The 14,797-nt window shown below is 57.9% G+C and overlaps 3 protein-coding genes and 1 non-coding gene across 11 annotated transcripts in view; all 4 read left to right on the top strand.

Moving 5' to 3' along the window:
- The window catches only part of UBAP2L (ubiquitin associated protein 2 like), a 30,973-nt gene extending 22,425 nt beyond the window's left edge, over positions 1-8,548 (top strand). For 4 of the 8 annotated variants that reach the window (XM_069795550.1, XM_069795552.1, XM_069795557.1 and 1 more), the window contains 11 exons: positions 145-217; positions 557-752; positions 859-947; positions 1,660-1,713; positions 2,374-2,455; positions 3,990-4,207; positions 4,884-4,989; positions 6,231-6,298; positions 6,623-6,820; positions 7,262-7,312; positions 7,951-8,548. In XM_069795550.1, the coding sequence (XP_069651651.1) occupies positions 145-217; positions 557-752; positions 859-947; positions 1,660-1,713; positions 2,374-2,455; positions 3,990-4,207; positions 4,884-4,989; positions 6,231-6,298; positions 6,623-6,820; positions 7,262-7,312; positions 7,951-8,046 (1,231 nt within the window). In that variant the 3' untranslated portion in view covers positions 8,047-8,548. The remainder of the gene's footprint in view (positions 1-144; positions 218-556; positions 753-858; positions 948-1,659; positions 1,714-2,373; positions 2,456-3,989; positions 4,208-4,883; positions 4,990-6,230; positions 6,299-6,622; positions 6,821-7,261; positions 7,313-7,950) is intronic. The other 4 variants (XM_069795555.1, XM_069795556.1, XM_069795558.1 and 1 more) reach the window with 2 other exon arrangements.
- Positions 2,136-2,271, top strand: LOC138687587 (small nucleolar RNA SNORA58). Its single transcript, XR_011326741.1, has one exon. It is a non-coding gene; the product is annotated as a small nucleolar RNA SNORA58 (small nucleolar RNA).
- Positions 8,549-9,987: 1,439 nt separating the features above from the next.
- On the top strand, positions 9,988-12,019 carry HAX1 (HCLS1 associated protein X-1). Its single transcript, XM_069795674.1, has 8 exons — positions 9,988-10,135; positions 10,368-10,579; positions 10,695-10,846; positions 10,957-11,002; positions 11,126-11,241; positions 11,369-11,519; positions 11,593-11,737; positions 11,879-12,019. The coding sequence occupies exons 1-7, from the start codon at positions 10,083-10,085 to the stop codon at positions 11,709-11,711; spliced, it is 849 nt and encodes a 282-aa protein (XP_069651775.1). The 5' UTR covers positions 9,988-10,082; the 3' UTR covers positions 11,712-11,737; positions 11,879-12,019.
- A 130-nt stretch (positions 12,020-12,149) lies between these two features.
- Positions 12,150-14,661, top strand: AQP10 (aquaporin 10). Its single transcript, XM_069795685.1, has 6 exons — positions 12,150-12,726; positions 13,412-13,538; positions 13,634-13,771; positions 13,864-13,982; positions 14,066-14,283; positions 14,355-14,661. Exons 1-6 carry the CDS (start codon positions 12,622-12,624, stop codon positions 14,578-14,580), a joined length of 933 nt encoding a protein of 310 aa, XP_069651786.1. The 5' UTR covers positions 12,150-12,621; the 3' UTR covers positions 14,581-14,661.
- The last annotated feature ends 136 nt before the right edge of the window (positions 14,662-14,797 follow it).

Raw genomic sequence — 14,797 nt, forward strand, 5'->3', positions numbered from 1 at the left:
TAGACATCAAAGTCTGTCTCATGCAGTGGGGAAGACTGAGATGACTCATCCTATCTGAGCAGATGGGGAATGGGAACTGCCCTGGTGCTACCAGTGGTGGCTCTCGCATCTTGGTTTGACAACCTTTTATTCCTCCTTCCGCAGTACATTACCCACCCAGCAGAACAGTCTGTCCTCATCCACATCCTCTGGGCGAACGTCAACCTCAACTCTTCTGGTGAGTCTAGGTGTGCTCTAGTGCTTCTGCAGCAGAATAAATCTCCCTGCTGCAAATGCAGTGTTCAGCCCTGCTTCTTCCAGCAGACAGACGTGTTGGGACACAGCCGCACAAGAGGCTTGGAAGCATTAGGGGTTGGCTGCTATCAGGACTTTGGACTTAAGCCAGATGCAAAGCAGGTTTCTTTGTAGCCTGCAGCAGCTGAGTTCATTGCAGGCTCTTGGGAACGGCCGGGTGCAGACAGAGCCGTGCAATATTTTATGTAGACACTGTCCTGCAATATTTCTGCACTCAATTACATCTGCCTGGTCCCCTAACTCTCTTCCCTTCCTTCCTTAGCACACAAGTGTGGAGAGTGAAGCAAGCCTCCATTCTTCTGCTAGCACTTTCTCCACCTCCTCCAGCACAGTGTCAGCCGCCCCACCAGTCGTAAGTGCTTCATCCAGTCTCAGCAGTGTCAGCAGCCTGGGCCTCAGCCTCAGTAGTAACTCCACGGTGACAGCCTCAACTCGCAGCTCCGTTGCAACAACATCAGGTACTTTCCTGGGTACTGCTAAACAGGAGGAGGGTGTGGGGGCTAAGAGAGACAGCTCCTGCTGTTTGCTTCACTGTGAATCTTTTGCTTTCTTTTCCTTTTTCAGGAAAAGCCCCTCCCAATCTCCCTCCTGGAGTCCCACCGTTGTTGCCTAATCCGTACATCATGGCTCCAGGCTTGCTACATGCCTATCCGGTGAGTAGGATGACTGGCTCTTTGCAGTCATGTTATGCCAGTAGATCACTCCTAGCTCTGTCTTCAGCTAGCAAGAAGGAAGGTAGTATAGTAGAGAAACCAAAAACCATAACATTGGCTCAGTAGGACTGCCTTGGATGGGAAGAGTTTGGACCTGCTGTTTTCCATAAAACAGTAGCAGAGGAAATCCATGTGCCCGTGGGGGTAAATGTCTGTAATTCTGGTCACCCCAGAGCAGATCCTGTCTGCCTGTTCTCTACAGCTTCCCCAGCCTTTGGGGAGCAACAGCCCTTGGTCAGAGCACAGCTTATGGAAGTGTGGAGCTATATTAGCAACATGGTATGACAAAGGCCAGTCAGAACAAGGGTGGCTACTGCCACAAAGTCTAGGGGTGTGTCACAGCCCTCTTCTGAAGGTGAGGACAGATTTCAGTGTTGGAATAATTTCTAGAGGAAAATCGTCAAGTGCGTTTGTAGTCTGGAACAGCAGTGCTACACGTTGGTGCTCAGTCTTCATTTGAGCAGCTCATAAACACTGCTGGCACTGTCAGTCTTACAGTAGTGAATGCTGGCTGCCCTTACCTAGGTAATTGTGTAGCCTCTGATTGTCTGCTTCTGGCTTTCTCTCACATTTATCTAAATGTTTAATCTAAATTAGGTAAGTGTCTTTACCTAGTCTGTGTCCCTAACATTATCTCCTGCTCTTTTTCTAGCCACAGGTGTATGGATATGATGACTTGCAAATGCTCCAGACGAGATTCCCTTTGGTGAGTACTGAAGACTGACATGGATCCACCACATCCATTGATCTAACAGCTCGCTGTTGCTGCGTGCTTTGGGTGTACAGACAGGTCAGGCTGTGAGGTAGTCCTGAAGTGCTGGCAAAACAGGGTGCTAAATGGGTGCATCTCTCTGTGGCAGTAGTGAGGAGTTAATCTTGTGCTCCTTTGCACTTGGGGAGTTAGGAGCACTAGTTATTCAGACAGCGGTATCAATGGTGGGGCTAGGGAACGTGAGAGCTACAGCAGTCAGAGCTGTTTTGCCTGACAGTGGTGTGATGAGCTGCTGTAGATACTTGCCTCTGATCCTTGAAAGAGGCAGTGACTAAATACTTCATGAGAATGGGCTTTATTTAGGAATACTATGTGTCCCTTGTGAAGTGGAGGGGAAGGTCCAGGCAGTTTAAGGATTGCATACCAGTAGACCTTATCTGGTTCTTCCAATAGCCAGATGAGGGGGATGGTGCATGCTACAAAAACCTGGGATTGCTGTAGGCTGTGATCAGCCTCGATGTGGCTGATTGAACTGCAATGCTCCCAACATATCCAGCAGCTGCAGTCCAGAAATTCTTCTTTTCCAAAAGATACTGCTTTGCGTCTTTGGACAGAGCTCATAAAACTTCTTCTCCTTTTGTTTTTATTCTTCAGGATTACTACAGCATCCCATTCCCTACACCCACCACCCCGCTGACTGGAAGAGATGGCAGCCTGAGCAGCAATCCGTACTCTGGTAGGGAAAAAGACTGCTCTGATTGCATATCCCATCAGGTGTTCATGCTGCTCCTTACTAGTTTCCTGTGCCATTGTCCGCTGGAGCTATGTCTGCACCAGCCTCCTGCACTGGCTTTGGTCTAGAGCACGTTTCAGCAGCTAAATTCTTGACGTCTTTTTGATCATCTGGTCATGTCAAGGCCTGTTACCAGGAAGATGTGGACAAGTAGGATTTAATGCGGCAGTTGGAAAGGGAGTGAGGAAGGGCTGAAGTAATCTGTGGGGTGTAAAACTGGGGAACTGCTTTTCAGGTCGTGGTGAGACAGGGGTTAAGCAGTGCTTCTCAAGCCCTTAGAGTAAAAATGCAAACACAAAATCTGGAGAAATTAAGGGCTTTTCTTAATCTATGCGACAGTCTCATGGAGGAAGAAAACAGGGTGTTTAGGACCTGTCAAAATCAAACCAAATGCTCAGTGGGTGGCTGATCTCACTGACCTTGGTAGGTGCTCTTAATCACACTGCTGATTTGCAGTGGGCAGTAGTTGTGCTGAGCTTTCATGTGCTTTAAGAATTGTTGCACTTTGTGGATCGCTCTTTTTCCAGCACCACTTCTCCCCTGCTACAGCAGGAGCTTTTTTGTGCGGAAGTGCTTTTGCCTGGCATACTGAGCCTGAAATCCCAAGCTTAGAGTGCAGCACTGCTGCATGCGTAGTTTGCCAAGTTAACATCGGTGATAATTGTTTGCGTCTATCCTGGACTCACTTGTGAGCTGGGGCAGCACTGTGAAATTCACTGGCTTACTGTGTGAGCTCTGAATAGGGAGCCTGTTTGCATGGAAGAGCAAAGCAGGTGCTCATAAAGAGCAGCAAAGGGAGCTTCCCCAAGCCCTGCAGCCAAGCCCTTGCACAGTGCCCAGACTGGGAAGAGAGAAGGCGATATTTCTGAGTACTCTCTGTGGGCTGCTGGGCCTCTGCAGCAGCGTTTGATTTGGTGCTGCCAGCAAGAGAGAGGGACATGTGTGAGCCCTGCTGTAAAAAGAGGCCATTCACACATCCTCAACTGGAAGAGATTTGACTCTCCTCTTCAATGAGCTGTTTGCTGGTAGGACAGGGCCCCCAGGCTGCTGCCCTGGGCTCAGGTCTGGCGCTGGAGAGAGTTGAGTTGTGTTCAGGCCTGCTGCTGATGCATGGAGGGAGCTTGGGGAGAGCTCTGTCATCTGGGCTCTGTTGCTGTGAAGGCAGCCAGCGGCATGTTTATCCAGTGCTGGATCGAAGGCTGACATCAGGTAGTGCAGCACTGTAGCTTAGCTGCTGGGGGGTTTCCCTTCCCCTCTGAAGTCCTCCTCTCAGGGATGAGAAGAGCAATTAACAGCTTAGCCTTATCAGTGTTCAAGGGTCTGAGGGCTTGTGAGGGCTGTAGTTCTTAGTAGCTGTAGTAGGGGTGTTGGTCAAGTCACTGTTGATCAAAAGGCTGGGTCACCTTTGGGCTGAGCTAGAATGTGCCAGGATTTGACACTTATGTTCTTCAGTCTCCTTTCATCTCCTGTATTCCAGGTGACTTAACAAAATTTGGCCGAGGTGATGCCTCTTCTCCTGCTCCTGCAACGACTTTGGCCCAGCCTCAGCAGAGCCAGACCCAGACTCACCACACCACGCAGCAGACGTTCCTGAACCCAGCGCTGCCTCCTGGCTACAGTTACACCAGTCTGCCGTACTACACAGGGGTACCAGGGCTCCCCAGCACCTTCCAATACGGGCCCGCCGTGTTCCCTGTGAGTTTCCCAGAGGCAGGGCTTGGGATTCGGGCAGGAGGGTGTCCCAGTTTCAGCTGGGGATAGAGTTAATTGTCTTCCTAGTAGCTGGTACAGTGCTATGTTTTGAGTTCAGTGTGTGAAGAATGTTGATAACACTGATGTTTTCAGTTGTTGCTCAGTAGTGTTTAGTCTAAAGTCAAGGATTTTTCAGCTTCTCAATCCCAGCCAGCGAGAAAGCTGGAGGGGCACAAGAAGTTGGCACAGGACAGAGCCAGGGCAGCTGACCCAAACTGGCCAACGGGGTATTCCATACCATGTGATGTCACATCTAATATATAAACCAGGGAGAGTGGGGGCAGGGGGAATTGCTGCTCGGGGACTAACTGGGTGTCGATCAGCGGGTGGTGAGCAATTGCACTGTGCATCATTTGTACATTCCAATCCTTTTATCATTACTGTTGTCATTTTATTAGTGTTATCATTATCATTAGTAGTTTCTTCTTTTCTGTTCTATTAAACCGTTCTTATCTCAACCCACGAGTTTTACTTCTTTTCCTGATTTTCTCCCCCATCCCACTGGGTGGAGGGGAGTGAGTGAGCGGCTGTGTGGTGCTTAGTTGCTGGCTGGGGTTAAACCACGACAGAGGGCAAGGCAGCAAAGCCTCTCCTCACTCTGCTTCTCTCCTTTCTGTAGGTTGCTCCTACCTCTTCCAAGCAGCATGGTGTGAATGTCAGCGTCAACGCATCAGCAACCCCTTTTCAGCAGCCCAGTGGCTATGGCTCTCATGGATACAGCACTGGTAAGAGATCCAACAGAGCATCTTTCTCAGCAGCAGTTACTGACAGTGGCAGGGCTCGTTCACAATCTCACTGGCTGTGTAAAGGGACTGCTCTCTTCCTGCCTCCAGCAGTAAGGGAGGAGAATGGCCATGGTGCAACTTGCAGGTCATTTGATTCTCCTTAGAAAGGCCCAGGCTTGTTCTGTATCCATGTCTGGAGCAGGTTTGAGGAGTACAGAGCAATTCATGGCCTTCCTCTGTGCCCAGCAGCTGGATGGCTGGGGCCTTGGACTCATGTCAGAGAGCTTAAGCTGCTGAATTGTTTGGGTTTTGGTTGGTTTTTTGGTTGGTTTGTTGGTTGATTTTTTTTTTTACAGTCTCTGTCATCAATAGAACAATAATTATTCCAGATTTGAGCCTGGGAACTTGTTTGACTCCTGTATTTGGCAAATGCATGCTTTCTAGAGAAGTGTCCTTCTTGATTCAAAGATGCAACAAGGTCATGAACCTGCCACATGTCTTGGTACTGGGTTTCACTGGTTAGTGTCTGGCTCATCTAAAAAGGGCCTGCATTTGGGTTCCTCTTCCAGCTTTTAAATTCCTGTTGTGCCTTTTTTTCACTACATTAGAGCCCTTCAAGACACTATTTTCTCTTTGCAAAGATACTAAAGCTCTGTACCAGGCCACCTGTTACTGAGTCTTTCAAACCTTTTTAATTTCAACACTTTTTCTGGGCCTTAAATGTTTTCTGAGAGTTTCCTCTGTACCACCAGCTTTTTGGAAACTGCCAGCATCAAATGCAGGTTGTGTGCCAGTGTTGCCAGTCGTTGCACCAACCATCCCAGCCCACAGCCGAGTTGCCTGTTCTGCATCTAAGGAGCTCTCAGGCCATTCTTGCTACTGCATCATGCTGGGAGTTTATCTTGTCTGTCTGCTGCATTCTCCCTGCTCTTCTCAGAGTTGCTATTTTGTGGGCTCTTCAAGAATGTGCATTTCTCTGGGTGGCAACAGGCCCCTAAATTTGTTTCTGGAGGTATTCAGAAACTGCTTGTGTCCAGAGCAGAAGAACTTATATTTGTACAGGCACTTTGCAGCTTAGCCTTGCCAAGACCCTGCTCCCTAGGATGATGTCTGTCTCCAAACCTCACCTGGCTACCAGGCCACTAGAGCTCTCCACCTCCTGTTGCTGGCATTGGCAGCAGGAGCTACTGCTGCTACCACTGGCTGCTGTCTAATGCTCACTTGCCTTTCCTTCTCCCCAGGTGTATCCGTGACATCCAGTAATACAGGAGTGCCAGACATCTCGGGCTCTGTCTACTCCAAAACTCAGGTTAGTGTCTGATGTGTGCTCCAGGAAAGCGCCGCTTTGCTGGGGAGCGGAAGCCCAGCTCTGAGACAGCCTCCCTGGGCAATGAAGTCTCTTCCCCTTGGAGCAGCCAGCCAGGGAGAAGGGAATTGCTCAGCCTTTCCCAACTTTGAGCAATTCCAAGCCCAGAAAGAGCCGCAGGCAGAGACTCTGTCTGTTCTCTGCACTATGCACTGACTCCCAGGCCCAGGACTTGTAGAGCTGGGAAAGGGGCACACTGCCAGCCAGGGGCAGGGGAGCACTGCCCAGGTCCCAGCCCTTACTCCGCCATTGGCGTCTTCTCCTCAGCAATCCTTCGAGAAGCAGGGATTTCACACTGGAACCCCAGCAGCCTCCTTCAATCTGCCTTCAGCGCTGGGCAGCGGCGGCCCCATCAACCCTGCAACGGCAGCGGCATACCCCCCCACTCCTTTCATGCACATCCTGACCCCGCATCAGCAGCCCCACTCGCAGATCCTCCACCACCACCTGCAGCAGGATGGGCAGGTAAGCAACCCCCCGGCCCCCTGGCCCTTGCTGGGGTATCTCCTAGGGCTCTTGCTCCACCCCACCCCAGCCCCCCTCTCCCTCCCTCCCTCACGCCCTGCGGCGGACACACGCGGTGACACGCACATGCTCACACCTGCACATACACACAGGGCCGATAAGAGGATGAGGTGAGGAAGGCCCGGGGTGCACTCCACTGGGGGGTACTCGGCACAGCCCCCTTGCTGCCGGGCTGTACCAGGTACGGTCGGGTAGTGCCCCTTCACGCAGACATGCCTGGTACGCCCTGACCTCCCCCTTCCTCGGAGTGGTGGCTCCGCAGGCCGGCAGCGAAGGGGTTACTCGCCACAGCCATGACCCCACCGTAGCTTTCAGGTCTAACCTTGGATTTCTATTGTCATAGTTTGTCCCTTTATTTTACATATCCTGGTACTGCAACAGCTTCCATATTTGCAGATGATACTGTGCTGCCAACGCCAGCAGGAAGACCAGGTAATGAACCTCTCTGATAATGCATTGCACTTGCCCTGGGGTCTCCCCCTGCCCCTAAGGCCCCCCAGGCTCATGTAGCCCTTTCCTTCTCCCCCTGTGGCCCCGCCAGGCGAGGAGAGAGGCCCTCAGTCAGTTTGTGCACACATACACACCCGCGCGCACAGACACACACTCCCCTGCTCGAACCCTTCCCTCCCTTTTCCCCCCTCCCTGTTGGGCAGCAGCCCCTGCAGAGCTGCCAGGGCCTTTGCTGCCTGTGGTCCTGGCATGGTGCTGGTCTGGAGGAAGGTGCAGAGCGGAGGGGAGGGTCCTGTGGCTGCTGGGGCAGCAGATGGCATGGCACGAGGGCCACTGGCCAGCTGCTTGGTGCAGGAGGCAGCTGGTGCCCTGGTGCCGGTGGCCCCAGAGAGCTTGTGCTCGGCTGAGGCGGGTCAGCGAGCGCCAAGGAGCCGTAGCCCGCAGTGCCTGTGGTCTGGACCCGTCCTGTGGGGGACGGCAGTGCCTGTGGCTGAGCAGCCCGAGGCACGCCAGCATCGCCCTGCGGAGCAGGCTGGGGTTGGGACCCCAGAGACAGCGGCACCGGTTCCCCCGCAATAACTCCCTGCTTCTCCTTCTCGCCCCCCGCCCCCTTCCTGCAGGGTGGCTCTGGGCAGCGCAGCCAAGGCAGCTCCATCCCCCAGAAATCCCAGGCCAACAAGTCTGCCTACAACAGCTACAGCTGGGGCGCCAACTGAGGCCGGGGTGGCCCTCGCCCACCACTTGCTTCCAGAAGAGAATCCCACCGAACCTGACGCCGAAGGATCCCGGGGAGGAGAGCGCCCTGCCACGGGGCAGCGTCCGGGCCCCGCAGCCCCTGGGCAGGGCAGGCCAGCAGGCGGCTCTGCGTTGTCTGTCTTCAGCCATCTTTCCTGTTGTATGTAATATAGAATTTGTATTTTTCTTTTTTTTTTTCTCCTCCCTGCCCCCTGCATTCAGATTCTGAACCGTTTGCCGTAGGGGCCTTTTTTGGTTTTTACTCCTTTCTCCCCTCTCCCACTACCTCCTGCTGCCCCAGAACCTCTCGGATCCAAAGGAGTGGAAGCTGCGAGTCGCCTACAGCAAACCCCCTTATTATTAGGAATAAGAACAGTAATTGATATGAACAGCATTGTAAGATGAATTAGTTGAAGTGGTTTTTTGTACCGTGTTCTAAATTTAATGGATAAATGTGTCTTGTATATAAAAACAAAAACCCCATGCCGTCCTGTAGTTCTCTCATTTCCTCGCCCACCCTCTGCTGCTCTCTGCCACCGGCCCAGAGGAGCCCTGGAGGGCACCCCCCAATTTTACGTTCTCCATCTGCGCCCCCTCCCTCCCTGCGGGCCCCGAGCGCAGGTCCTGCCCCTCCTTGCACGCTGTAAGTATCTTCTGCTTCTGCTTTTGAGGGTTTTTTTGGTCTTTTTTTTTTTTCTATGCAGTCCAGATCTTGTATTTTTCAGTTTGAACTGGTCACTTCAACTGAAGCCCCCGTGCGGGTGATTTACTAAAGAGAATAAAGATCACAAAGTGATGTGTGTATTTTTTAATACCTACCTTCTCAGCCTGGTTCCGTATTTTTGGTGCAGGATGTGGAAGGCCCTGGGGCAAGGGTAAAGGTTGCAGCTCTACCCACTCCTCCCCAGCTTTTGATTCCTACCCCCCCCCCCTTTTGTGGATTTTTCCTCTTCCCAGCTGCAGTGCTGGGCACCAGAATCCCAGCACAGGGATGTCACCATCTTCCTCCCTGTCCTTTCCCTGGACCAGGGACCCCCACCTTCCCTTTCTCTGCTTCCCCCTGCCCCGAGGTGCACAGCTGCCTTCCACCTGGAGCTTGTGCTGTCCCAGTTGCCTCCTGCTCTGGTGCTGCTGGTGCACCCCCCCCGAGGTTTGGGGGCGCTCCCCACCCCCCTCCTCCCCACAAGAGCCTCCCAAAAGGACTGGCTGTCATGGGAGAGGGGTCCTAGCGCAGGGGAGGGGAACAGGACCACTGCTGTGGTGGCCGGAGCCCATGGGTGCTGAGCTGCCTTCCAGCCCTGTAGTCCCCATCACCCTGGAGGGGCTGAGCTGTGAGGTAAGGGGCTGGGCGGTTGGGGGGCTCCCTGCTACAGTGGTGGGGGGAGGGGGGCAAAGCTGGGGCTGGCTCGAGCCCCCTCCGTGTGCTCTGGAGGCCTAGTGGTGTATCGTGGGCTGCACTGGTGGGGCTCGGCGGGGGGGGCACAGAGGAAGCCCGGACACCTGCCGGGGCTGAGGGATTCCCGGGTGGTGCAGGATGGAGCCCAATGCCTCCCCCCATCGGGGTGCTGTACCGGCCCCGCACCATCGTGCCGACTCCGGCGGGACCTCCCGGGGCCAGGGCTCTGCCCTCGAGGCTGCCGGCGCCAGGGCCCGCCGCTCCCAGGCGGCCTCGGGAGCTGGACAGAGAAACCTGGGGCCGGTGGATGATGCTCCCGGGCGTCTCGGGGACGGCACGGGCCTGGCGGCCGGAGCGAGAGGCCTCGGAGCTGCCCTGGAGCCTGGGGCGGTCGGGTGGGGAAGGCTACGGCCTGTGAAGAGCCCGGGGGTGACCTGACGGGGCCGCGGCGGCCTGCGGGGCGGGACGTGGCCCCGGGGGCGCGCCTGGGCCCGACGGGGCCCCGGCGGATCCCTCTTCGCTCAAGGCCGCGGCGCCTCGCGACACCCGGAGGCGCTTGGCGGCGGCGGCGGCGCTTTACGGCAGCGCGACCCGGGCGCGGCGGACGGCGGCTGAAGCGCGATGAGCTTTTACGACGCGTTTCGCGGTTTCTTCGGGTTCCCGGGGCGGCGCAGGTACCGGGACCCCGGCGTCGGTTCGGCCCTGACCCCCGGCCACCCCCGACTCGGCGCCCCTGGTCCCCCCGGCACCGCAGACCCCAGCCCGGCTCCTCCCGGTTGCTCCCCGCGCCCCCGCCCGCATAGGCCCTGTCCCGGTTCCCCCCGCTCCCTAGCCCCCTGTTGTCCCGCGGGTCCTGTCCCGGCCCCCGGTTGTCCTCCCGGGTGTCTCAGCGCCGCGGTCCCACAGGCCCCGGGACCCGCTCTTCGGCGGCACGGCGTGGGACGAGGAGGAGGAGGAGGAGGAGGAGGACGGCCCGTCCCTGGCACAGCCCCCCCAGGACTTCGCCTTCGGTTTCAGCCCTGGCGGATCCCGCGGTGCCTTCGAGGAGCTGTTCCGGGACGTGGGCGAGCTCCTGGGCGTCTTCGGGGGGGCCTGGGCTGGGCCCCCGCAGCCCTTCGGTGGGGATGGGAAGGGGCTGCCCCCACCGGGGGCTGAGCAGGGCCCTGGAGGCCGATGCGGAGCCCCCTGGGCGGCCCGGCCTGACCCGGCTCCCTTTGGTCCCCCACCCTGCAGAGCCCCCTCTGCCCGGCCCCAGCGAGGGCAGCACGGGGCGGCAGCTGCGGGACTCCATGCTGAAGCACCCAGACGGTCCTGCTCCCGGTGCATCCCCAGGAGTTTCTGAGCACGCCAGTGAGCCAGCCCGGCCCTGGAGACCCTTCCTGGGGGTAGGTGAGGGCTCTGCCTCACGCAGGCTCAGTCATGGCGGCCATTGGAGCCTGCTGTTGCAGTGTCACGCTTTGCCTCCCCATCACCAGCATGTGGCTTTGCCTTGCAGGTGGAAGATGCTCACTTGGCTCCTCCCAGCCTCAAGGAAGACCAAGGTGGGTTGGGTGCCAGAAGCAGGGCTGCAGGGTCTCTGCCTTCCCCACTTTACCAGCTCATACTGCTACAGCCCTTGGGGTGTGTCCCCACACTGCTGTCACTGTCTTTCATCTCCCCTGCAGACCTGGACTCCCAGGTCTCCTCCACAGGGTTGGGGACCATCCTGAGACCCAACGAGCCCACGTCCCACTCTTACTTCCAGAGTGTCTCCGTCACCAAAGTGACTCTCCCCAACGGGGTGAGTGTCCCCTGCAGGTGCAGCGATGGCCTGTGGGTGGCCTGTGTGTGACCTGGGAACACTGTCCCTGGTGCAAGGAGCAGAGCCTGGGGTGGTGGCATTCCTCAGGGCTCGGTGCTCTGCACAGGTGGTGGAGGAGCGCCGGACCGTGCAGGACAGCCAGGGCCGCCAGGAGACAACGGTGACCCGCCGGAGGGGGGACCAGGCCTTCATCACCACCACCAAGGAGGACGGACAGAGCAAGGACTACCGGGAGGAGGTGGTCAACATGGATGACCGTGAGTGGGGTGCTGAGGAAGGCAAGGGGAGCGGGCCAGGTCCCCTCTGAGCAAGCTCTCCCTGCTTTCCCAGGGGAGCTGGCACAGTTCGTGGACACGTGGCCACGGCAAGACGAGCTCCACGCTCCCAACCTGAGCGACCCTTCGTCCATGCTGGGCAGCTTCTTCCGACGCTGGTTCTCAAGCTGGTAGCTGTGCCCCCCCAGGCTGAGCACCCTGTAGGTGTGATGGGACCCCATCACAGGGTAGGGGGACCCCAGGGCCATGGGGACAGACGCTGGCTTGGGGCTCAGGCCGCTGGCTCCATCCAGGGTGGGCAGTGGGCAGCAGCCTCTTCTCACCGTCTGTTTTTGTTGCAGATGCATCAGATCCTGCTGAGGGCTGGCACCAGGGCTGGGGGCTGCCTGTCTTCTGGGATGCTGTGGATCTTCAGGGACCCCTGTGGGGGCTGAGTGTGTGTGTGCGTGCATGTGTACAGAGCAATAAAGTCTTTATGCTAACAGTGACCTGCCAGGCTCCTTCAAGCTGGAACCTCCCCAGTTCGGAGACAGAGCCCCGCACAGCTGCCGGGGTGGCTCCTGGGGGCTGCCCCACGGGTGCAGGCAGCTGCCCGGCTTCTCTGCCCTGGCTCCATGCCCACACTGCTCCCTGCCCGCCTCCTTCTCCCATTTCACTGCCTGCCCTGTGCTGTGCTAACAACTCCCCTGGGCCACTCTCGACAGCCCATCCTGGGAGGCTTTCCAAAGGCCTCTTCATTAGCACTGCCTGTGGTTGTGGCTTGGGCAGGGATCTGGCAGGGAAATAGGGGGGGTCCCTGGACAGGAAACACCAGTGCCAGCTCACCTGAGCGAGGTCTCGCTCGGGGACCCTCGGGGGGCTCCCGCCAGGTCTGGTCCTACTGGAGGATGCCAGCGTCACGAGGTAGCGGTGGCCCCAGCCCTACGTGGAACTCTGGTCCCTGCCAGGCGTCTCCCTGTGGTGTGGCCCTGGATTGGTTTAAAGTCTGCGTGTTATCACCCACCCCAGCCCCGGGGCTCATAAAATCGTGCCAGGACGGAGACACTGACGCTGCTGTTGCCGCTGCCCGTTCCTAGCCGGCCCTATGGCCACCACTTCCTTCTTGAAGAGGGCCCAGGCTCTGCTCCACATCCGGAACCAGCTGGTGCGGGAATGCCTGGCTGAGCTGCTGGCTGTCTTCGTGCTTATTGTGAGCGGGGCACACGGGTGGGCCAGGGCTGACTGTGGGGGTGGTGGCAGGCGCTGGGAGTCCCAGGGCTCTCCTGCCTGTCCCTTGCCAGGGGTGGGGGGGTTTGGGGCTGCACCACGCTCACCGAGAGACTTGACGCTGCCTGGCCTCCCGCTTAGACCCTGTTCCTGCAGTGTGGTACACCCTCCACTGCAGCAGCTCCAGCACAATAAGGGCACCGGCACTGCCATGTGGTCCCTGAGGGCTGGGCAGCACATGCCTTGATGCCTACCACCCTGGAGCAGGCAAAGTTGGGGCTCCGGAGTCACACTTGGCATTTGGGCTGCATCCCGCGATGGCAAATGATGATGCCACAATCGCACCAGTGGCACCCCTTCCCCACTGTCTCCCCAGGGAAGCAGATTACTTAATTGTTGATGATTTGTTTACTTTGCTGTCAAAACCACAAGCAAGATCAGTAACTGCCTCCCTGCCTGTACCCCGTCTGGTGCCCAAAGCTGGAGCCCAGGGGGTGGGGGAGAAAACCATGGAGGCAATGCAGCCAGAGGCACCAGAGCAGCCCTTGCCTTGCTGCCCTTCTGCTGCCTGGGATCAGAGCTAATCCTGCCAGTGGCTGCAGTGCGGTGGAGCAGAAGCCCTTAGGGAGCAGGGGGGGCCACAGTGGAGCCATGTCCCTCTTCTCTAGCTGATCACCCTGAGCGGCTCGGCGCAGATGGTCACCAGCTCCGGGATGAAGGGGAACATCCTCACCGCCTACCTGGCAGGCGCCCTGGCAGTCATGGTGGCCATCTACATGGCAGGGGGAGTCTCTGGTGAGACTGGGGAGGTGGCCTCAGGTCCCGCCTTCCCCCAGCTCCAGATTCCCCAGAACCCTCCAATCCCAGCCGCTCTCCCTGCTCCATTGCAGGGGCCCACCTGAACCCCGCGTTCTCCCTCACCATGTGCCTGCTGGAGCAGTTTCCCTGGTGGAAGCTTCCCATCTTCGTGGCCGTGCAGACCTCGGGAGCTTTCATATCTGCCGGAGCCGTCTACGCCCTCTACTATGGTACGGGGAGGTGGGCAGGTGCCTGGCGGGGGAACACCGCGGTTGTGCCGGGGTGTCTGGGCTCGCAGACAGGCTCTGCCTCTGCTCCGCAGATGCCATCCAGCACTATAGCAACGGGACCCTCACCACCTCTGGCCCCTGGGAAACGGCCTCCATCTTTGCCACCTACCCTGCTGACTATCTCTCCCTCTCCAACGGCTTCTTGGACCAGGTGGGTTGCCGGTATCGGCTCCCCTCAGACCCCTCCGGCGGTGCCGGTCCCTGCGGCGCTGAGCTTCCCTGCCAGCCCCACAGGTGATGGGCACAGCGCTGCTGATCATGGGCATCCTGGCCATTCTGGACACCCGGAACAAGGGTGTCCCGAAGGGCCTGGAGCCGGTGTCCGTGGCCCTGCTGGTGTTCTCCATCGAGGTCTCCATGGGCTCCAACTGCGGCTGCCCCATGAACCCCGCGCGGGATTTTGGGCCCCGGCTCTTCACCTACATCGCAGGTTGGGGCGCAGAGGTCTTCAGGTGGGTAGAGGGAAGGAGGCGAGGTGGGGGGTGGCAGGGGTGACCCCCTGCCCACCATGCCCCATCTCCAGCAGGGGCAATGGGTGGTGGTGGGTGCCGGTGGTGGCACCTCTGCTGGGGGCCGCCCTGGGCTCGGCCCTTTACCAGCTCCTCGTGGCTTTCCACCACCCGCTGGAGGAGGGTGACCCCCCGGCCGAGCAGACGTCCCTGGTCCTCGTCAACGTCGCCATCCCCCCAGACACCGACATGTCACGTGGGGAGAAGGATGCTGGGGGGATGCTGCCCCAGAAGAAGTGACACCGGGGGGACCCCCCACCCCGAGCTGGCGACACGGTCGTTGTCCCCTGCCCTGTCCCTGTCACACCATTAAACGAGCCCTGAGGCTGTGTGGTGTCTCTGCCCTGTCCCTGTCATGCCATTAAACGAGTCCTGAGGCCATGGGGTGTCTCGTGTCTGGACAGGGGGGCAGCGGCGCAGGGGGCATGGGACGGGGGAGGCAGCGGCCCCCAGCCCC

The sequence above is a fragment of the Haliaeetus albicilla genome, chromosome 10 (genome assembly GCF_947461875.1).
Source record: "Haliaeetus albicilla chromosome 10, bHalAlb1.1, whole genome shotgun sequence".
Classification (NCBI taxonomy): domain Eukaryota; kingdom Metazoa; phylum Chordata; class Aves; order Accipitriformes; family Accipitridae; genus Haliaeetus; species Haliaeetus albicilla.

Bases quoted from the DNA above. Each gene is read 5' to 3' on its own strand.
- AQP10 (XM_069795685.1), top strand. From the start codon at position 12,622: ATGGCCACCACTTCCTTCTTGAAGAGGGCCCAGGCTCTGCTCCACATC. The intron at 12,727-13,411 runs GTGAGCGGGGCA...CCTCTTCTCTAG, and splicing joins TGGCTGTCTTCGTGCTTATT to CTGATCACCCTGAGCGGCTC. The intron at 13,772-13,863 runs GTACGGGGAGGT...TCTGCTCCGCAG, and splicing joins CGTCTACGCCCTCTACTATG to ATGCCATCCAGCACTATAGC.
- HAX1 (XM_069795674.1), top strand. From the start codon at position 10,083: ATGAGCTTTTACGACGCGTTTCGCGGTTTCTTCGGGTTCCCGGGGCGG. The intron at 10,580-10,694 runs GTGGGGATGGGA...CCCACCCTGCAG, and splicing joins TGGGCCCCCGCAGCCCTTCG to AGCCCCCTCTGCCCGGCCCC. The intron at 11,242-11,368 runs GTGAGTGTCCCC...TGCTCTGCACAG, and splicing joins AAGTGACTCTCCCCAACGGG to GTGGTGGAGGAGCGCCGGAC.